Genomic DNA, 23,070 nt, shown 5'->3' with positions numbered 1-23,070 from the left:
TCCCAAACAAGTGATTCATAAACAAAATGCGCATGTAACGTTATTTTTTCCATTTCATTCCTCTATTATAAAGCATTGATGATCGGGTTGTTAGAATGACAGCTGTTACTTGAACAAAATATGCTTTTCTCTGAATACTGGCCATGTTTGTATATGTATAGCAAACAATTTTCATCTAGCGTTATATGTGCTTCTTTTTGCCAACTGTAAGTAGATTTTAATTTGTCATTTACATGCTTTTGCATTGTTTATCAATAAGACAAATCAAACTTAATTCTACACCCATTGCTTCAATTATAGTTTTTAACATAGTAAGTCTTGATTTTCCTATTCATCTCACTGGTTTTCAAAGAGAAAATGAAAGATACATTCACTGAATTTCCCCTGCAGAATGATAGTTCTGTAATAAAATTTTCTAGTTTCATTCCAGTGCATATGTATGAAGATAACAGCTGTATCTTTCCACTGTTAAGCCTTAGTGCTTTGTAGTGTGTCTAGCCTAATATGAACATTCTTTTTGAACCTAGTGTTAAGCATAATTAAATCAGAAAACAAACAGTGTTTTATTAACCTCCTTCAACCTGCTGTCCAGACTCTTTTTAATGCACCCCAGGGTATCCTTGGCCTTCTTGGCAACAGGAGCATGCTGCTGGCTCATGGCCAACCTGTTGTCCACCAGGACACTCAGGTCCTTATCCAGAGAGCACACTTCTAGGTCAGCCCCTAACCTGTACTGATGTGTGCAGTTATGCTTCTCCAGGTGATAGGGATAACAGAGAATGATAATAAAATTCAGAACCACTCCTAGACTGTACTTCATCTGTGTTTCCTGGGAGGATGCTGCTGCAGATATTTGAAATATTGCCCATAACTGCTTTTTATTGGTCTCCTAATTATTCTATCTAGTCAATGCGGTAGGTGGGGAACAACTACACTTGTCTTAAATGCTTAAAAGTATTACCCAGAAACCTGTATTTTCTAGAATTGCTTTATTAAAATAGATAATAGGTGTTTTTTGATGGAGTAATGTGGGTAAAAAACAGTACATTCACAGAATTTATTTGGTCTCTCAGAAAGCATTAGCTAGAAAGTCTATTTAGAAAAGTGAATTATGCAGTGGTGAAAGGGAAAGTAGACTTCCAGAATGGGACCTGGCTGGAGGCAGGCAAGAAGAAAAGGAATAAAGAGTCCATGTGCAGCTAGAGGTTAACAGAAGGGAGCTCTCAATTATTTAAATCTGTCTTCAGGCAGTATGTTTTGAAGTTTTCCATGAAAGGATGACAAAATTTGCAGATAGGATACATTTATTTAGATCTGTCGAATTTAGGAAGGGCTACTAGGAGCTTCTAGGACTCAATAAAGCTAGATGAATAAGTAGTACCAAACCAAGTAATGTAAATTGTTGAGAAGTGTAAAGTATTGCCTGTTGGCAATAGTAGAAATATTTGAACATCTGTTGCTAGGGCTTAAGTAAATTATCAGCAGTGAGGAAAAACTATGTGATGCCTTCTGGATATTTTGTTCAAAAGGCTTGTTCAGAGTATAGTGATGGCATGAGCAGGGGTTAGACATGGATGTGATAGACTAGAAATGTACTGAAGATAATAACTGCTTCTCTGTAAGTAGTTAACCTATTCTCATGAGTCTATCTTCAATTGTAATTATGTAGTAGGTGTAATAACAAGAAAGTAGAAACAAATGATTTAGAGCTTGCTGAACAAAACATTTAGAAGGACTTGTTTCAAGTGATATGTTACTGTTTTTATAATAACTTCTTAGAATCTTTTGATTCACAATTCATCTGTAGAACTTGCTGCCAGGATTAGTGATGATCTGGTGGAATTTCTATTTACAATGATTTCATTTCTAACTGTATAGTGAAAGCACCTGTAAATATGTTATTTAAGGTTAGAAGTATGATATGGGATCAACATGCATGAAGGTCTAATAGATAAAACTTAAAAAAATATTTATTCATCCTTAATTTAACTGTTTTACTGTATCTTGTGTTTTACTGTAAATGTGTACTTCTATCTGTTCTTGGTCATCTCCACTATGAGACTTTCTTATGTGAATACAATGTCTTTTTCTCAGGAGAAAGCCCAAATAGTAAAATGCCCTGCATATAAATTTGTTTAGTTTATGATAGAGGTATCATAATGGTCAGTGCTCCTACTGATGCATCCCTGAATTTAAGTAGATTATTGTATTCCATATCATTATGATCTGGGCTTTTTAAATAGAGAGCCACAGTGTTAATCTCATGAAAGTAATTTCTGTGTTGATAACTTGTTCCAGTGTGATTTAGGGTTTCTCATCATTATTCCAGACTCTTTGTTACACTAAAATGTTAAGCAGATTGAAACAGAATTTTTGACTTCTAAAACACCACTTGCACCCACTTTTTTATGTGCCATCATATTTTGCAGTGAGGGGGGGAGAACAGCAGCATTTGGCACTTTATGGCTGGACCTTTTTTTAAGGAATGCAGGATTACACTCCTGAAAGGATACAGTTTCTTTGCACAGAGGAAGGGGCAGTACATTCCCTAGTGTAGTCTGATTCCTGATTCCTTCTTTATCACCACTTCTCCTTTTTGTGCGGACAAGCCCAGCCTTGTGTGCTGAAAATGTACCACAATTCATTCCTGTATATACAAAGGTTTTCTGAAAGTAATGCCCTCTGTTTATGATGTTGACCCATGATAACAGAGGCAGATGTTGATGGTATGGCAGTAGAGGTTGAATGTTTCCACCAGCATTCCATTGCATTTTGTTGCTGTATGACAGATGGTAGCAGAGGTAGAGCGTCTGACAAAATAGTGTCTGACATGTAAGTGACATGAAGCAAATTCAGTTCTTCCATGTGAAGAAAATGGCAACCACTGACATTCATCAGTTCTAGCTGAATGTTTATGGAGACCAAACAGTGGATGTGAGTACAGAGAGACAAGGGGTGCTGCAGCAGTGGTGACAGCAGATCACCTCCACTGGTGCAGATATTTACAAACATGGCATGCAGACTCTTGTTCATCACTTGCAAAAATGCATAGCTAGTTGTGGTGAATATGTTGAAAAATAGTGCTTGGTAGCTGATAGTTTACTTTCTCAAATAACATTTTTTGATCAAATTTATGTTCTTGTGCTCTTTGTATCAGTTGTAGTTTCTCTGGAAATAAATAGTAGGCATTACTTTTGGAGTGTCATATGTAGTAGTAATACTGAAGTATAATACTGACTTGTAATTTCTTGTCCTTATTTTAGCTGGTATTCATTCATTAGACAGGTTTGTTTCAATGCTATTTGCTAGCAGTAGCATAAATACTAGTACAAAAGTGGGTTACTTTCTGAAGCGTAGACTTCAGTTTTTTTGCAAATAACCACAATATCAGCATGCTTTTTTTTAAGTCACGTTGGATAGGAAAATAACAGAAATCTAAATGTGAGAATTAACAGACAATGAATATGAACTTTGTGTGGCACTGTTAGCATGAAGTTAGTATTATTTCAGCTGCAGTTCATGTTTATTTATATTAGATGTTAAATACAAAATCTGAATTTAGCTATTTTTCTCAGTTTTCAGAAAATATTCACCTGGATAAACATTCACAGTAATAATTTTACAGTGATCTGACTGAACTCAAATCTCTAAGCAATCATGTATTCACGTCAGATCATGAGTCACTTTAGAATGAACAGACATAACTGACAAAGTGGAATGCCTTTTAAAACAAATTGAAAACTTGAACTCTGGATTTATTATGGTGGTTGTTAACTCCTGGAATGTGTATTGAGAAACTTTCTATTTATTTTAATGCAAAATATAGTATGCTTTCCAGTGCAGTGGTGTTCTGCTTTCATGCAGTAAAGCATTAAGTTTCCTTGAAGTTCTGCAGACAACTATCAATTATATTTGACAATGTAAGAGGAAAATCAACCAAATCAGAACAGGTGTACATTATTGTGGTGGTGATTATAAACTCTTAGTAATTTCATTTTATGTGTTGACAGGCTGTAGAACTTCAAGCAACACCTCTGAAAGATTTTATAGGATTAAGGTTATATTTTAGTTCAACATAGTCTGCATTTTCAAATTCAGATGATAGTGCCTAGAGCTGCTCCCTTGCTGCTGCCTAATCGTTCACTCGCTTTTTCTGATTCATGTTCATTCTGCCCACTCTTTGTGGGTTCTCTCTCTACTTCCTGTAAGAAAAAGAAAATGATACAAATGCCTAAACGTTAACTATTTATTTAAAGGGGATAAGGATATACACCTTTTTTAGCTGTATAAATTGTGATGATGTTGATCTGACATTCAAAAATGTGATCAGTGCTGCTGCTGAAGTAGACAGTAAACCATAGCTAAGATGAAGGTTTTTACATGTATGCAGGGTGAAAGCAGTTTCCATTAGGATTTCCTGAACTGCAGCCATGGGTTATATTGTCTGGGGAAGTCACTGGCACATTTAAGGCCATTCAGTACAGATTGAGAACTGTGGCATATCTGGCTTTGGGACAAGTGGTACCCAGACACTTGTTCTTCTCATTCATCTCAAATGGAGTGAACCATTTGAAAAAGTTCTTAAAATGAAATTAGTAATGAAAGGAGTAGTCATTTTCCTACCTACTGATTATGTGCAATATTTACATGAGTATTAGTTTTAGAGTATAGACAGGAATGGAAATGCATTCTGGCTTGATTAAAGAAATTCCTCTGAGATATGTGGAACAGGCAGTCACAAAGATCTAGAGGCCAGAGCTGGAGAGAGGCAGCAGAAGATTGAGCATCTGCTCCCAGTCTGTCATAGTCTGTATGGAAACCAGCTGAGGTGTCTTCGCTGTATAAATGGCATTAATAACACTCTCCTGATCTTGTGAAGTGTTTCAAGACTCTAAAGAAAAATGCGTCAATATTTTTGTTGTTAGAATTACTTAAAGGAATGATGTTTATTTCTAATTACAAATAATTAATTGTATTATGAAGCAGTTGGGAAGGAAGGTTATAATTGTTAATTAATATCTGACTCGATCTGTTTACTTTCTAATAGAAATTTGTAGAAAATTAAGTGATTGTTTTTGTTTCAAGCTAAAATTCTGAGTAAGAAAAGCAATTACATACCAGATTGATGAGTTATTTCTATGTGCATAGAACAAAGGAACAAAACAGAGATGTTATCCTGTTCTATTTTCTTCCTGTTGTGAGCATAATTTCAAGGAAATGTGTGTCTTTGTCTATGTCTACTGTCTTTCCCAAACACAAACTATTGTGAAAGTTAGCAGAGAAAAACCACAAGAGATCTTTTGCTCACTAGGGGGACTGACCTGACTTGGAAATTTGAAAATCCATTGTTTTGTGGCCGCTTTTTTTTTTTTTTTTTTTTTTTTTTGGGTGTGGTTTGGGAGGAATTGGATGCAGGTGGGCACACGTGGCAGCATATCAGATCATTGCCTGTGACCTTCCCACCTGAAGTACTAAATACAAGAAAGACAATTATATAAAGTTATATACAGTCTATTGCTGAAAGCTGTCAGCCTGCAGGAATCAGAAACAGTAAACAATATCATTTGCAGTGTGAGTAGCACTAGATTTTTCTCCCTGAAAAGAATCTGTGTGAAGGATAGTTGTAGGTGTTTTTCACCTACAGGTCAAAACAGCTGGAACAACCTGATCCTTATTTCCAGGAGACATGAGGAGTCAGTGATACCATTATCCTCTTCCTTGAGCATATTGACCTGCCTGCCTCTTGCTACAGTTTCTGTGAGGAACAGGAGCTAATGAATGTAATTTAGTTAATCAAATAGTTTGAAAGATAGAATGCAACAAAAGGTCCTCTTGGCAAAATTATCCTTTCTTTGTAGTGCTGTCTTCCCTCATACCCTGTATATAACACAGTCATGATGAATTTTATAAATGCTAGAATCACCAGTTCTTTTAGATCGATAAAGAATTGTAATTTCAATATGACTGTTATATGTCACCTTAGTGTAAAGCGTGTCTGTGGAGATCTGTGTGAAGTGCAGGCCATTCATGGTTTCTGTCCCTACTCCACAGCAACAGTGCCATTATGTTTCAGATTTTCCATCCTGATCCTCATGCTGCATGCAAACAGGTGGATGTCATCAAAGGGGCACACATTGTGTTGAGAGGGGAAGCTGGCAAGCCAAGCTGCTTTTCCCCCACTCTTTCCTTCTTTTAGTGGCTGAAAAGCTGATACTGACAAAACTGGATTTGTTGCAGCCATCACAAGTCATGCTTATTTAGTGAGGAAATTGTTAAATGCTAAGGCCTCCTGTCAGCATAATATCAGTGTCCTACTTTCATACTGCTGATGTACAAGCTGCAGCATATGGTAGGCTTCTGTAAAATTTAGCTAACCTTTTGGAACGCTTTGATGTATAAATTAGTTACGAAGGTTAAACTTTCTGAAACACCCTTGTGGCTTTTATGGTAACACAGTCAGAGTCCTTGTGCTACTGCCTTATAAGCTCCTCTTCCTTTGAATTTTGTAGGACACTTAGCCTTTGGAAAAATCTTATGTTCCAATTGAGTAATCTGAATCAAACAAAATGGAGGGAATGAGAAAAAGAGTGTTTTCTTGTTCCTAGTATCAGTAGGATTTGCTGTATTCATATTGAAGGCAAAGATGAAGAAGAAATGAGTACTAGTGGGTGCTCCTGCCCTGTTTGGTCCAGTCCACTGATATGGAATTACGGATTTAAAAGATAAGTGCTGTCCACTCAACAGGACTTCTCAGGGAGGCATGGGGACGTACTGAACAGGCCACTGTTAAAACAGGAGGTTTTAATTTGTTAACAAAATCAGTTGGCATCTGTGGTGCAAAGACAGTGGAAATTTCACAAGACTGTTACTGAAGATCTGAAATTCTCTCCATCACATCTATTTGAAAATAATCTCTCCAAAATTTACACCAAGTAGGAAAAAAAGAATGTCAAATGCCTTGAAATAATTCTTTGTTTTTTGTTTTGCTTGGACTGGGGAAAGACAACCAGGGCGTTTTGGAAAAGTTGTTTTAAATGTGTCACACTTGTATTTCTGTATTTTACTTCAACCTCAACACTGCAGCTTATAGGCTGCAAGCCTGAATGTAAACTTCTAAAGGTATAAAATCTTGAAACAAGAGGAAGGCTAATAGTCACTGGCTTCTTTCCCACAGGCTCTGAAAGCTTTGATTTCTGGCACATTAATAGAATAGGCAAGCACAGAGCAATCACTATTATGTGTTCATCTTATAATCACTATTACTACTGTCAAGCAGAACAGCACTTACTTTAGAAAAAAAAAAAAAAGTAAAAAGAAAAAAAAGTGCACTTGAGCTGATGGTTAACCTGAGAAAATTAATGCTGCTGTTGGGTCACCAGGACCAAAACAGTGCACTGTTTTGTTCATTAAGCAAACTCTTAAGTAGATAAAAGGCAGGGAAAGAACAATATACAGTGATTCTTCAGTTGATTCATGTTGCTTTACTAGCCTAAAAAAAATGTAAAGGTAATTGTTAAGATAATCTAACAGTCTTGAACCATTCAGTATGATTTTGCCAGTAAGGGGCCCTTTTACAGACTGTACCATGGAAGTCTTATGTGAATTCCTCCATTAGCAAAGAAGATATGACCTAGAGAGAAGTTCCTTTTCAGTCACTTTTGGTAGGCTTATTGGGCAGCTGAATTTATTTAAAGTTGTGCTGATCTAGGTGTGGGATCGCTAGACTTTTCATTGGTCACATAGTTTAACTCTTGTAAGTGAGTTGGTGAATCATCACCATGGGAAAACAACAACAACAACAAAACAACAACAACAAAAAAAACAACAACAACAACAAAAACCACACAAATTATCTGATTCAAAGATACAGTCCTTCTCTGATGGATACAGAAGCTCCTAGGGTCACTGAAAACTTCAAGTTCTCTTTGGAGGACTCATACGCCAACCCAGTCAAGGTATTTCTCTATAGAACTTGAGCTAGAGGTTTGATTTAGAGTATTCAGAGGTTTCATTTTAGAGTACTGTCATGAACCATAGAATCATAGGATGGCTTGGATTGGAAGGAACTTGTAAAGATTATCTTGTCTTGGTGGTCAATATTTGAGTGAATGAGCAGCTGGTGCAACATGTGAAGGTACTGACACAGATGCAGCCAAAACTGAAATGGAACTGTTTCATTTTCAGGTATCTATGTTTTATTATTATTGACTAAACGAGCCTCATAATTATAGCAGCAATTTCTTCAATTTATATAAACTAAAAAACAGGGAAGGCTGTGTTTTCAGGTGTCTGCTGCTTTTGGGTGGTTGACTTTGAGGCATTCTTTTATTTCAGGCTGTTTTCCAAACAGTTTAATCCCCTTACGTTTTCAAAGTTAACATTCCTTTGCAAATCTTTCACTTTCTTATACAAGCATGCAACACCGCTACAGTGTGTTAGCTAAACTACGTAGCAGGTGGATTTCCATTTTCAATCCTGTTACATCCACTGCCTGGCACAGGTTTTATTGCAGTTCTGCCAGCTACCCTCCCCCTTCAAAGCTGTTAATGCATTCTCCTGAATTCATTCAACAAAATTGGACTTGGAGATTGATGCTGGAAATATACCGCGTGATGGTGTTTGTTTTTCCTTTCTGTTGAGGATACAAAGAAGTAGAATAGAGTATTAAACTGTGTTAAACAAGCATTAAATTGAATAAATGCACAGATAAGAGACATGGGCTACAGATATTGAGAAGGGAAGTCTAGGAAAATGCTTTATTTGAAACCTTTTAAAAAGGGGAAGATTCCCTTTTCTGGAGTATATATCAGAATTTTTTTTTATTAAACACTCCAGAATGAGCCCTACTAAATAGCTGTAAAATGTTTGTTATCACTCAGGAAAAAGGGATAATGGGTTATTTAGATGCATTTGTAATTGAGCCTATTATAACCATGCATTTTAACTAACCAGATCAGTTGAAGAAGTGTTGTCTATGTGCTGCAGCATAGCTGGCCACCTTGGAAACTATCCTATCTGTAAATAGTGTACCCCTATATGCAGAGTTCTTTTCAAGAACATCAAAACTGTATTTGGTATAGATTAATTAAGAATTCAGCTAATGTGAAATTAACCTTACACAATTCAGCTTCCTCTTCACAGCTTAAGGATATGTCCTGTCTGGTCTATCCAAATAGTGCCCAAGTAAAACATCGATACAAAAAAAAAAAATTATCTGTAACTAAAAGCTGCTACAACAAGGCACATAATTTGAGATAACTTTTGTTTTCTCATGTGTAACAGTGTTTTAACATTATGTTAATTCCACTTAAAATTGATAGTATAGGTTCCTGCAGAAGGGATAAGCATTCAAAACACTGTTTTATTTTTTATGTATTTCCTGAGTTTTTGAACATGATTTTTTACCCTATCGTTTTGTTTCTTGACCAGTGCGACTTCTTTACTGGCAGAAGTAATGTAAAACTATTGAGAAATTTTCTCTAATGTTTCTTTGTTCTAGTGTTACTGTTGGAGCTGACTAAAAATAAGGCCTTGCAGAGCTCTGCAGAACATGGTAGACTGGAAATTAAGGGCATCTCATATGTTTTTGTTCTTGGATGCTCCTAGATTCTCTTCATCTGAGGAAACGGTCAATCAAAAGAAGGGGAATGTGAGCTAGAGGAAATAAAGGGTTTGTGAAAGAGAAATCCAAAAATGAAATCAGAATATTGATACTTTTCCTTTCTATGAGAAGTAAGCCTGCACTTTGAATATCTTGCAGCTGGGAAATTCCAATAATAGCCTTCCTTGAGGTTGAAAGCACATATAGAAAGTTCTGCAGTCTACAACTAGGATGAAAATTCATGAACCCTGAAGCTGCTGAATTGAAATGAGATAAGATTTTGAGGAGTGTTTTTTTCTTCACATCAGAGACCAAAGTCCTGTAGTTGAACGATCGTTCACTTGTGGCTTTGTAAACCTCTTTCCACTGCTTTTCTCATCTCATTTAAATAAAAACTGTCCAAAATAATCATAAAATTTTATGAGCCTGGGCATGCTTTATGGTCTGCTGTTAGTGTTTTTTATTTTTACTTGAAAAATCAAAGTCCTGAACAGCTTAAAGTGCCATTTTGATAGTTTCCTCTGTTCTGCATAAGGCCTCATCACTCACACAGCTTAAAGGACAAACCCTTCTATATTTGTTTCTGAGGCAAAACTTCTGTACCTGCCAGGTAAACTTTATTATTCAGGTAGCCATGCTGCTGAATGTCTAAGGAAAGATTTAGAAATATTTTTTTCAAATAGTCTGCTGGAAGTCTGCATGAAGTTATCAAATAGCAAGAGCAAGCTTTGACCAAAGTTGTCTTAAGGTTCAAATCAACCACAGATTGCAGCAGGAGGTTAATGTGTCACACTAGATATTCTGGGAGCTCTCTACGTTATGGGAAAAAAAGCATCCTTTTCTCTCTCTCTCTGTCTATTTCTCTCTCTCTCTCTCTCTCTATTTCTCTCTCTCTCTCTCTTCTCCCTCAGAAATGGCTGTTGTGCCCCAAACATGCACATTCACAAACATGAATATTTTGGTATCTTTCTCTGTTGATATTTGAAGCACTGACATAAATGTGGGACAGCTTCTTAAGTATATGAGCTTAGGCGGAATTAATGAGTACTGGTAATAAATTCTCACTATAGTCTCTGTACGTAGGAGCCTTTTCTTTTCATCATCTCATTAATGAGTTTGAGCCATTAACAGCTTGAAGTGCTGAATAAGGTTTTACATTTAATTGAAGTCCTCTGTTCTTAGCTGACAAGATGTATTTTATATACTTGATGGATGTGATTAGTGTGTGATGAGGCTTTTTTGAGAAATTGTCTTTGTTAAATTTAGAATTTGCCATGTTAGTTTATACATGAAGCCAAAGCATTCTTATCGGTAGCTCTGTGGATTTTTTTTAAATGCATTTTATTACTATATTGCTATAACTGAATTACTATAATTACTATTAAGAAAATTTAAGATACTGTTAAAGCCTAAGTGCAGTATGATTTTAGATTTGAGAGTGCAATCTATTGTGATATGATTGCAAATTAATTTACCCTGCGACAAAATACATTTACTTCTATGTCTGAACATATGCTTTAGCTACAGACAAGTCTATATTCTTCTGGATGGTAAGAAATTGTGTATATTCTTTTAAGTTACTCTGTTTATTAAGCTTTAAAGAAAAGCAAACCTCCGTGTTGCTGGACTTCAGTACGTGCAAATTAATATCAGATTCATAGAACTCACAGTCAGCTTTCCTTGTTTTCTTCTGCTCAGCCTGTTTTACAATTGCTTATAGCTTTAATATTTCAAAATTTGTCCTAAAAATGTTATAAGCAATATATATATAATATATATATATATATTTGTATATATAAAATCCAGGAGTGTTGAGAGGCTTTGGCTGGTTTCCTTAAGCTGTAAAACAAATACGAGCTCTAAGTTCAAACTCTCAATTAAAAGAGCTCAGTTACTAGCAATTGTATGCAGACCATGTTGCAGTGTTTATTGTTTCCCTTGGGGTAAACTGTTTATTTTCTACATATGTTTTTTAAATTGGAAGATATAAGATTTAATGTACAGAATTCTGACTTAGAATGTTAGTTCCCTTCTTCCCCCTCCCTCCGTATTCTCTGCCATTGTAACTTACGTATTGCCAGTGTCATTACAGACGATGAGAAATATGTTGTCCAGCATTATTTATGCTTGAAGGAAAACTGTTCTTTAATGAAGACAAGTTACTGCCTAGTAATTAGAAGTGGTAAGCAGCTCTTGAGTTCATATAACAGTGTTGCTCACTTTGCTTCCGTCCACATTTATATCAACAGTGTAGTTTGGAAACTTGTTGTTAAGGATTATTAAAATTAGGGAAGGTTTAACGTTGAGTCCTAAAAGTACAAACTGGTTTGGAATAGGTACAAGTTGCCTTAGGAAAGGTTCCCACTGAAGGGTTTCTGCCAGTGTTGTGATACTTTCTTGGAAGGTGGATAATAAGTCTATTACACTCTGGGTCACAGGTGTGACGTGAAGTGAAATTCATTTTTAAATTGAAAGTTATTTTTATGTGTAATGTATATGTGTTCTGGGTAGTACTGTGTGTTTCAGGAGAATCTGGCTGGTATGAAGCAACGCAGAGTGAAGCCTGCACTGTTTTGAGGATGTGACTCACATTATAGATGGCTGGAAGGCTAATACAGTGATATGGCAGTGTTATATTACAAAGCATAGTGTACTGCTAAAAAAGCTCTGATGTGCTGGAATTATCATTTGATGTTACTATTTTTTGAAGAGGAAAAGATTATACTTTTCTCAAACTTCAGCTAAATATTTTTATACAAGGTTATTCTGATGGTCATTAGCAAGATATATGGGAATAACCTCACCTGATTAAAAATAGACTCTTAAATCTATAGCAGGTTTTAAACTGAACCATAAATGATCACTTTTCTAAAGTCAGTTGATTTTATCTGTGTGGCAGAAATTTGCGGCAGTCCCTCTTGTAGTAGTTCAGTAGACAGTTTCCAAGCACATACCACACAATCTTAAAAAGATGTATCTGCTACCATCTGCACGATTGAGGTACGACTGTTTACTTGGATTCCCAAGAAAACTTGCACTTGTGTCCTGCAAAGTGATATTTAACACCAGCTTCATGAAGCTGGTCAGAGCATATTGAATAACAAGTTTTGTTTAAATTTCACTCTAGGGGGAAAGGGAGAAGACTAGCACTCTATCAAATGTTTGTGTCCAACTATTGCAAGAAGTGAATGTCATCCTTGTGCTTAAATTCCCATTGGCAGATTTTGAAAACCTTCCCTGTTTTAAAGTAAACAAGTTAATCTGCAGGAAACTGAAAAATGAATAAACAATCATTATTTAAGGTGCTGAAGTCTAAAGCATTTTTCTGCATGACTCTAGTTTGTATTTTGTAAACTGCATTCCCCTCTATTCCCTGTGGCATTTGCACAGTTCATTGCAAACCAAAAGCATTTCTGCATAACCGGAAAAACAAAAAATATGCAAAAAGAGATAATGTGGAAGCTGGAATACGCATTATAAAATCTGTATTTTTGAATAAGGAATCCAATTACGATGGTTGTGTTTTCAGTAGCACAGAGATTGTACAACTAATGCATTATTGCTTATTATCAATGCTGTAGCAAAAAGCACGTTCAGGCTTTAGGTTTCCTGTATCCAAAACCACTTGTAATGACATGGACAATGGAATGAAGAATTACAAAGGCAATTAGGGTGCCCAGCTTCCATTGGAGATTTTGTTTCTTCCTTTGAACATATTGAGCATGTTTTCTCTCCTGAGTTACAGCTGAGCTGGCAGAAGAGAATGGCAATCTCACTGCATTATTTTGATGTTGTTTTGCGTGCTTTGTAGTCTTTAAGAAATTGGTAAATACGGTGCTGAATTTAAAATAAGATACATGTTTTCTGCAGCACCAATAACTACAGAGTTACAGTAAAAGAAGCATTATTCCAACATGCACAAAGGGCACATTAGACCCATTGACAATACCCATGTTTTGCCATGAAGCACAGGAAAAAAATGTCAGTGGACTAGGCTCAACTAGAGTAATCCATGTGATCAACAAGTACTATTATATCATTGCCAGAGATGTTGAAAGTAATCATACAACAGACAACAGTACAGTAAGATGAAAAGTATTTTGGTTACTTCTATGTAAACTCAGTCCCACTGCTTCAGAGAAGGCACGTTACATCAGAGGAAGTCAATTTCTCCATTTGATTAAATTAGCTTTGAAATAGAAGTTGCCGAGAAGCTTTTTTGTTTGGTATTTCAAAATGCCCAGAATCAAGTAGTAGCAATTAAAAAACAAACAAAAAGAAACAACAGAAATACTTTAAGAACTGTATAAACACTATTATTTTAACACTGCAATTGTAGCTTAGAATTATTTTGTATCTTCTAAAATTGTTTACTTCTGGAAAATTTCACTGATGTTTCTCAACCTTTTACAGGTACTGCTTTTCCTGACTCCTTTTCCTGAGTCTTTTCTGTTTTCCACCTCTCAGTAAATTTGCACATAAAGAGTAGTGCCCATAAAAATGCAAAAATTTCATATGATTCATATATCACATTAAGGGATACAGCACAGCTATAATATATGATATCCAGTAGTACCTCCTATAGTTGTCAAGTGAGGATAACTGTAATAACGACTGACTTCATGATTACAACTCTTGCAGACAGCTGCTCATTCGTTTGTTTTCTAGCAGTAAGCAATGAAGAGACCGAGCTACTTATCTAATCAGTTATTCTGAATAAGAAAAGGATTTGCATGCAGACTGGGCAGGTGATTTTTGCAGTGGTGTAGTGAAGCAATAAACCTCATAGCATATTTATGACTTTGCTTAGAGTGCAAGTAAATAAGCAATTAGGATGTATCAGTTTCCTTTAACCTTATATTAATAAAGTCTGATTGCGCTTTGGTGAAATATTTTGGTACTTTCAAGATTGAACTGTAATTATGAAGTCCAACATAATCTTAACTCTACCACCAATGTTGAAGTAATAGAAACATAACACTTAGTCAAGAGCACAAGGTGTGACATATGGTCAATGTACTAGTCACACAGTAACATAGGAAGAGACTATTTTAGGGATTAAAATGACATATAATGAGGGATCTCTGTTTTTGAGATTAGATCTCTAGTTTGTTCAATACAAGCTAAAGAGCTTGTGAGGAACAGTAAGAAATTGTAAGAAAGAAAGATTCTGTTTTGCTAAAAAGTTTGCTTGATTTCTTAAAAAGATTTTTTAAATTGTAGTTTTCACATGGATGTAAAACATTTCCGGTAAGAACTACTGTAAATTCCATCCATGTGTTTAGAAAGGAAAGCCTAATAATGGAGTAGGTGTCTTTCATCCCTTTCATCTCCTCTTAGTAAATAGTGCTCAGTCTTACATTTGAATACTAGTGTTATAGCCATGACAGCCTAATGTCATGAGCAGGACTAGAATTTTAGGGACATGTGATCTTTATAATGGGTAGGTCAAATAAAACATACTGTCTTTCCGTGCAGGTTTTTAATCATGATTGCCTTTACAAGGCTTGTGTTAGTTCTAACTTTAATGTAATTTTTCTGGTAGGTAAAACATTGGCCATCAAATCCCAGCTATCTATCATGAACTGTCTTGAATATACTACTTTTTATTAATTTTTAGCCTTCTTGCTAGTCAGTTCATAGCTCTTGTATGCTGTCACTTTTTGCTTTTATTGCATCCAATTTTGTTCCACTCACCATTATGCCAAGAGATACTTTGGATGTAGCCCTGAGGATCACATCAAAGTTTTGTGTTGTGCTGCTGTCATGGCACCAGTTCTAGAAAGCTAGCTAGGAACTATGACTGTACTTCATTCATTGTGGAGTAAAGTGAGTTCTTGTGCATCTTATTTGGGAAACTTGATTTGACTGTATGTATTTGACTACAGTGGCTTTAATCCTGATTTCATTGTCTTATATCCTTCATTGTCTTTTTAAATATTGTTGGTATTGATGTACCCCCAGGCCTAAAGCACTTGCAACAGAACATACCAGAAAGTGGCTACAAATAACCTTCTCCCAAGCAAATATGCTGTGTACTCACATCATTGGTAATTTTCCATTATTTATACCTTTAACTTGTTGAAATGGAGTGTGTCCCCTTTCCTTTGACATTGGTTGCCTTTCTTACTCTTATTAAGCTGTTTTTAAAAATCTTATACTTTTTAAGGAAGTTGAAGTAGTTGTTTGTAGTCTAAATTTTTACATTATCTTAATGTCAATTAGTTGTGTTTTATAGGTAGTAAGTTCTAAAAAAAATTGTTACAGCTTCTATCCTTATTGCTCAGTGTTTCTTGCCTTTTGATGACAGTGTATCTTTACACACTGGATAGACCATTTCTTGCTAGCATACATTTGTTCTTTTCTCCATCATTCACTGTGTTCAGGTTATGACTCTCATAGAGATGAAATTAAAATACAATTGAGTGCTTAGTTTGATAAAAGGATTAGATGCTGTCACCATGTTAAGCAGAAGAATATAAAGTAAAAAGGCAAACAAATCTGTATGCAATAGAGACCTGTGATTAAGCTTACTACCCACTGGATGTCACTATTGTTCCATGAAAATTCGTCTAAGAGAATATTTATCTAGAGTTGAGTGGCTGGTGGAAAAGACTTTTCCTTTGCAGTAAATTGAGAATTTTTAATTATGTTTACAGAAATATTGTAAATTTATGTTCATTTTTGCAATTGAATTTTATATCAAGGTTTGCTAGTTCATATAAAATTTAAAAAAGCTAACAGTAATCTATGATGACTGTGTAAATGCAGATAGTGAGTAATAAAAGCCTACCAGCCAGCAGAGATGCTTGCATTCATTATATTCAAGCCACTTGGTCTCATTATTATTATTCTACTCTGCAATTGCTGGAGGTAATCTCAGCACAGTGAATGAACATTACCAGTCTGCTTGAATTTGCTTAATACATTAGTTATTTTCTTTTCAAAAAGTGTGCATTCTGTATTATCTAGTATTCTAAAATATCAGACGAGTATTTTAAGAGCTAGTGAATAGCGTCTCAGTCTTTTAACTCAAAAGCTCGAAAGCTAACAAGTCCACTGGCTAAGAGAGAGGAAGTCTTTGGAGAAAGGGACTGGATTTGCCTTCCCAGAATTCAGTTGGTGCGTGATCTAATCTCTGTTATCTCTTGCCATCTTCCCAATACATCTCATATAAGCTTTTAACGTGAGAGATTGTTGCAAGATCTTTGTAGAATGGCTAGCAATGGATGTGCTGACAACTTTCCAGATTGTTGGGGTGCTGCTGTAAGATGAAACAGCCTTGTTTGGTGATCCCACCTGACATTTCTATTTTCATTGTTTAAATAACTGTTGCTAAACCAATGAAAATGAAGGGGTTCTACTTTTTTTTTTTTTTTTTTTTTTTTTTTCTATCTTGAAATGCTTTGGTCTTCAAATGGTAGTTCCAAAACACTATGTAACACTAGATAAGTCTCAGGGAAAGGAATAGACGTTGATGTGAACCAAACATACAAACAAGAAAACTTATAAATGCAGTCTTGCTCTCCTCAACTTGGAATATATGGACAGCATCAAAGCCATTAAAGGGCAAGCAAGTTATAAGAGGCATCTTGCCACATCTCCTTGTATCTCCTTCCGCAAATTGGTACTTGAAATACTTAAAGGAGGAGTAGGGCTTTAAAAGCCATCATAGCTATTGCACACCCTCTGAAGATCTCTTGGCATCAACCCAGGAAGGCTTGAAGAGTTCTGTGAGAGACTGGCATCAAAAATTCCAAAAGCTAAGGTAAAGCAGGAAAAGAACTCTATAGGTCCTGATTACAGAGAAACAGGCAAGAACTTTCTTCTCTGAAATCTCTGAGGCTTTATCATTTCATTTGTATTTAGGAAAAGGACAACCCCTCAAAGGAACTGAAAGTTGCTCAGTTAAGTTGATGCTGTTTCCTACAAGATGACTAAAAGTTGTGACTCTGGTGGTCTAGTCACCCAAAACAAGTCAATTCTATAGTGTTTAATTCTATAATGGTGGAATTAAGGCCAGTTTATTTTATGTTCTCTTTGTGGAGCTTAAAGCATGGGCTTTGTACATTTTAATGTGCTACAAAGCTGGTTAAAAAATGTTTTCTAAGCCATAGACACTAGGGTGGGATTTAACAACTCAATTCTCAGGCCTCAGGCAGTGCAAGAAGGTTCAATTAGTTATACTGGGCATTTTATTTTGTGTAATAAGACAGCAGCAATAGCAGCAATTACGAGTTCATCTGCGTTTGGTACATAGTCAGCAACACATGAAGTCTGTCTGTTGTTTCTCAGGCAACAAATAACACAGTTGACCCGAGCATGTTTACTTGAATAGAAATGTGCTGAATTTTTGTTATTTTTGTCATCTATGATTAATGACATACTGGCCTTAGCTGCTTTTTCAGTCCCATAGTTAAATATTTTTCAAAGGGAGTTAGTGATAACTTTACAGGAATTGCTTTCTGCAGGGGGATATGGGATTGGGTTTATTTCTAGGTATTGAGGGATAATAAGGCATTGAGGTTGCTTTGTAAGTCAAACTCAGCTACTCACAACTCATTCACAGTTACAATATATTAAGAAATTTTATAACATGTATTGATCATATGAAATTATTTTTTTAATGTAGTCGGCACTTCCCAAAGTCAGGAATAGCAGAACTTTCTTATATGTGTGCATGTGTGTGTATACACATATTTCTGTGTATGAACATGTGTATGTTTGGGGCCAAATCCCTTTTGTTTTAGCAGTACATAGTATTAGTCACCACTGCAGACACCAAAGACTACAGAAGTACAGCCATAGTTCTTATCAATACGTTTACAGCAAATTTGTAATCCTTCAGCACAGAGACTACCAAGACTTGCTGGTGGAAAACTGAATCCCATAATAGCTAAAATAATTCAATTTATGTTGACTTTCAGTGGCAACTTTTAAGCTACAATTCAGCTTAAAAATTATAGTCTGCTCAGTGTTGCTAAAACATCTTCAGCACTTCCATTATTAAGTGTTCAGGATCCTCTTTATGTTTAATAAAATGAGGTCTCAGTGTTGCAGCGTTCAGTATAGTCTCAAGCTTCTACTCATAGTTATTTCCTTGCTACAGTCCTTGAAAATGAGACTGGTTTTATTATATGATATAATCAACAACAACAACGCTACCACCACAAAACCCAAATACCCCCCAAGTCTATTAGTTCCTTTAAAGAAATGATTCATAGCTTTGTTTTCATTGTAAGTAATGCATTTCAAGGTGATTGGCTGTGATTATTATTTTTCTAGTAAGAATTCAATAGACCATCCTGCTAAGGCTTTGCTTCCTCTAATCTGCTGCAGTGAAACTGCTTTGTAGAAACATTCCCTTCCGAGTGATTGAAGATGTGCAGTTTACTAAGCCAAATCAAGTTATAAAATAATTACATTACAAACTCTACTTCTATATGGGCACTGATGTATTATTTAAAGAATGAAAGAAAACATCTGTGTTCAGAAAACCGTCAAAATACTTAGAATATATGATAATTTTTCCAAATACAGAGGATGTTGTATTCTAAGCAATTGGAAGAAAAAAAAATAAAAAGCTTCTGTAGAGAGGGGGAAGGGAGGAGCCAGGTTACAAATCTGTATTTTGTCCAAAACAACCGATGAATGACTTCAGGTTTAAACTGAGTATCTGAATTCTTGTAATGTCAAAGGGTTTTGGTAAGAGAGAAATAATTTGTCAGTGACTTGTTTAAGGATTTTTGGATGCAGTGTTCTTAGATCACTGAGGGACAGATTTTCACTGAAAGCTTTTGCAGTTGCTGTTTTTCTAAAATGTGCACTGTTTGGCTTTGACTGCAATGAAGCCTTATTTAGTTATTAGAGAGACAGTGTACAATACACATCACAAACCCTAACAAGCCCAGAAAATAGAAAGAAATAGAAGAAAATGGCAGATTTAATTGTTTCCTCAGCTACATTAATGTCTTTGACAGTCTTGAAAAGAGAATTTCTAATGAGCACTTGTACAAATGTGTGCAGGAAGTGGTGTCGCTGTTGCTACTGCACATTTCAGTTCCTCTAATTGCATCAATAAGGAATTTCTGCTCCTCACTTAATGAATGCCTTTTGACTACTTTCTGAAAGGCAACTGGGTGTAAGGGATAAACACTGGCACCTTTTGTATGAAGTCACATAAACAGGTTTCTGATTTACTAGTTATCAGTCATAGAAAAACTGCTATAATGCAGTAGGATAAACACCATTCTACAGTTTTTATTTTAAAATTTATATTAAGCCTATTCTACTTTTGGGTTGATGACTCAAGCCTGAAACTGTTCTTTTTATTATGTCGTGTTGGGCAGAAATGGGGCTGTTTTTCAGAGCTGCTCCTGCACCATCTCAGAAAAATCAGAATGCCTATCATGCTACAGTACCTTAGCTCAAAAAGCGAGTTTCAGAGCATGGGCTGGGAAGGGAGCTGGGTTTATTTATTTTTCTTCATTGTTGTGATTTTTCTCCCTAAACAGAAGCACACTCACTGCAGGTGCAGTGGATTAGTTATGAAAGAAGTTTTCTATTTAAAAACAAGCAAGACTTTAATGAAATCAGTAGAGGATTTGTACAATAGGTATTGTATTAAACCAGAGCTCAGACTTCACATTGATTGCGGTATTTAAATTTCAATGAGTTGATTATGTATGAGAGCAAAATGACCAGTATTATGAATGTACAAAATAAGTGACATGGAAGAGCTGTGCCAGAAAAGTGAGAAAAACGTTCCCTTTATAGTCCCTAGAGTTCAATAAAGCACCACTATTTCCCAGCTTTTAAAAGCTCTTTTATCACAATGGTTCATACCTCGCATTCCCTGGAGCCTGATTTGTTATACGTGCAGGGTCCTGCTCCATTCAGCAGCATCTCACTGGTCTCAGTATTGGTAGGTTTGTAATCTACGTAAAATTCCTGTGTGCTTGGAGTCATTTGCTTCAGTGACTGTCTTTTCTTTTTCCTGTGCCTTCGCATGAGAGAGCGCTGCTGCAGCTGCTTCATACTGGCTGGGTAACGCTTCCATGACACATAGATTACCAGCAGGATCACAAGCACAGACAAGAAAAGGGCCACGCTCCCTGCTATGATTTTATGGAAGGAGATGTGTTCTGTGTCGTGCTCGGGTTCAGAGCTCGATTCAGTGGCTCCAATAGTTGGGGGCAGAGGGGGCTTGCTGTCATGTTTAGGCCTTGTGAGTTTTGGTTTAAACGTTGGCTTTGGGAGAGCTCGTGCTAATTCAAACCTTTCGGTGGTACTTTTGCCACAGATGCTGTAGTTTTTCACTGCATCGACAACATTCACCCCCTGCAGCTCTTTCGGGCTGGCACAAATTATTGTGTTTTCCCTCAGCCCTCTAAAACTTTTAAGCCAGTTTACCAGAGAGCAAATGTTTCTGCTGCATTCCCATATATTCCCAGCAAGGCTGATGTCATTAAGGGATATCCAAGAGTCCAAAATTTCTTGACCAATAAATGTGAGCTTGTTTGAATCCAGGTTGAGGCGCTGTAAATTGGGCACACACTGAAAAACACTAGGTCCACTGAAAGCTTCTATTTCATTGCCAGATAAATCAAGCCTTTGTAATGAGCTCCAGGTCCAGGACATAGTTTGTCCTATCACACTGATTTTATTCCACTGTAAATAAAGGTTTTGAAGGCTGACTAGCCTTGGAAAAAGTGCCAGGTTGAGCTTAGAAAATTGATTGTGCTCCAGATGAAGCTCTTTCAGTCTGATCATGCCTGCAAAGACATTTCTTGCTAAACTTCGGATGCGATTATAACCCAGGTCCAACAGTTCAAGGTTTCTACAGTCTTGAAATATTCGAACAGGGATGGTTCTTAGGGAATTGGACCGCAAATGTAAACTCAGCAGCTTCCTTAAGCCCCTGAACTGTTCAGATCCCAGAGACTGCAGCTGATTGTATGACAGATCCAAATTCCGGAGATTTGTCACAGGTCTGAAGGTATTATTAAGAAAATAGGAGATTCTGTTGGAACTCAAGATCAACTCTTTTAGTCTGCGTATTCCATTGAAAGCATTTTCGTCAATATTGCTGATGTGGTTATGGTCTAAATAGAGCCAGGTGAGTTGATTAAGACCTTTAAATTGATTGTATTTTAGTTTTTGGAGGCTGTTATATCGAAGGGACAAACCTAAACAACCAGCAGATATACTTGAGGGAATCTCCTGCAATTTCTGAGATTCACAATATACCATTTTGCCTTCACACCTACAGCCCTTAGGGCATCCTCGTTCAGCAGAAGAAAGCATTGTCAGTAATACAGTAGGGGCTATTACCAGAGCTACAGCTGATCCGCTCAGTAGCCTAATTACATTGAAACCTGGAAATAAAAACAACTTAGAAAAGTTATCCCCCCACACATCAGTCATTTCTTTCAATCATGCTAAAATCTTTATTTCAACAATCATTTAAAAATCCCTAGTCTCAACTACTTTTCACATTGTTTTCTTTACTCAGATTTTTTTAAAGAATGCCTTTATAAATACTGAAAAAACAATTGGGTAAAAGGTGTAACCCCTAAACAATTTAACTGTAATCACAAATCACATAAAGGTAAGTCTATGGAGTAATTAAAGCAGAGGCTATGCAGTGGCTATGAATTGTATATTAAAAAAATAACATGAAAAACATACCCATCCTTTGTGTTGTTCAAAGGTCGTCCTTAGGTCTTTTGTTTTTTGCTTAGTGTGCCACAAGCATGGCAGCCCCTGTCAGCTGCACTGTAGTGAGTCAGGGCTCGCTGACACCCAGGAAGAAAAATTGGACCCCTTGGGAGATGGACCGATTTTGGAACATTATTCTTTGCCAGCCATGCAGAACACTCCAAGAATAAATCAATCCCAACACAGCATTCGCAGCAAAATGTCAAATTCTTCCTAGGTAATAGGATCTTCATGGATGTTACGTTTTTGCATCTTTATAGTTAGGAACCTGGCTCTTAAAATTTCTCAAAATAAGAAAGCATTTTAGATTCTTCCGAGCACCGTTTAGCTATCTGTATTCACACATCTGTATTCCATAGCACAGCAGTTCCCTCACTTAGTACCCGATCCGGCTAGGAAGCTGCTTTGTAGCATAGAAGGTAGAATAAGCCCGTACAACGAACACGCTCTGCTCACTTCTGCGTACTGTCATTCTGAAAGCTCCGTCCGACTGTTGCTTTGGTTTCGGCGATGCAGTCTTATGTAAAGCTGCCCCCAGTGGTGAAGAATATTATGGGCATGTGCAGAAATGTCTTCCTTTTATCTTGCAAATGAGTAAGCTCTGCTGGGAAAAGAGTGATTGTTCTGAGTGAGTAATAGGAGCAGACTGGTCAGCTTCAATGTAAATTAGTGAGGTATGCTGAAATATCCAAATCCTCTTAGCCTCTTTTACTGTTTCTGAAAGCTGTTTTGCATCCTTGAAGTTAATA

General features: G+C 36.4%; 2 protein-coding genes across 8 annotated transcripts in view; one reads left to right on the top strand and one right to left on the bottom strand.

Moving 5' to 3' along the window:
- Window positions 1-22,816, bottom strand: part of LRRTM3 (leucine rich repeat transmembrane neuronal 3) — a 77,849-nt gene extending 55,033 nt beyond the window's left edge. For 2 of the 5 annotated variants that reach the window (XM_015866265.3, XM_085555009.1), the window contains exons 1-2: window positions 22,292-22,816; window positions 20,447-21,978 (exon numbers count right to left, since the gene is read on the bottom strand). In XM_015866265.3, coding sequence (XP_015721751.2) covers window positions 20,447-21,978; window positions 22,292-22,295 — 1,536 coding nt within the window. In that variant the 5' untranslated portion in view covers window positions 22,296-22,816. Of the gene's footprint in view, window positions 1-20,446; window positions 22,156-22,291 lie in introns of those variants that run through there. The other 3 variants (XM_015866264.3, XM_032445276.2, XM_085555010.1) reach the window with 2 other exon arrangements.
- Window positions 1-23,070, top strand: part of CTNNA3 (catenin alpha 3) — a 376,683-nt gene that overhangs the window by 153,872 nt on the left and 199,741 nt on the right. The gene's annotated exons all lie outside the window — the stretch shown is intronic.

This window comes from Coturnix japonica, chromosome 8 (genome assembly GCF_054131305.1).
Source record: "Coturnix japonica strain WE chromosome 8, WE-NBRP24, whole genome shotgun sequence".
Classification (NCBI taxonomy): Eukaryota; Metazoa; Chordata; class Aves; order Galliformes; family Phasianidae; genus Coturnix; species Coturnix japonica.
Note: the sequence above shows the minus strand (reverse complement) of the source record. Positions and strands in the feature narration are given on the sequence as shown.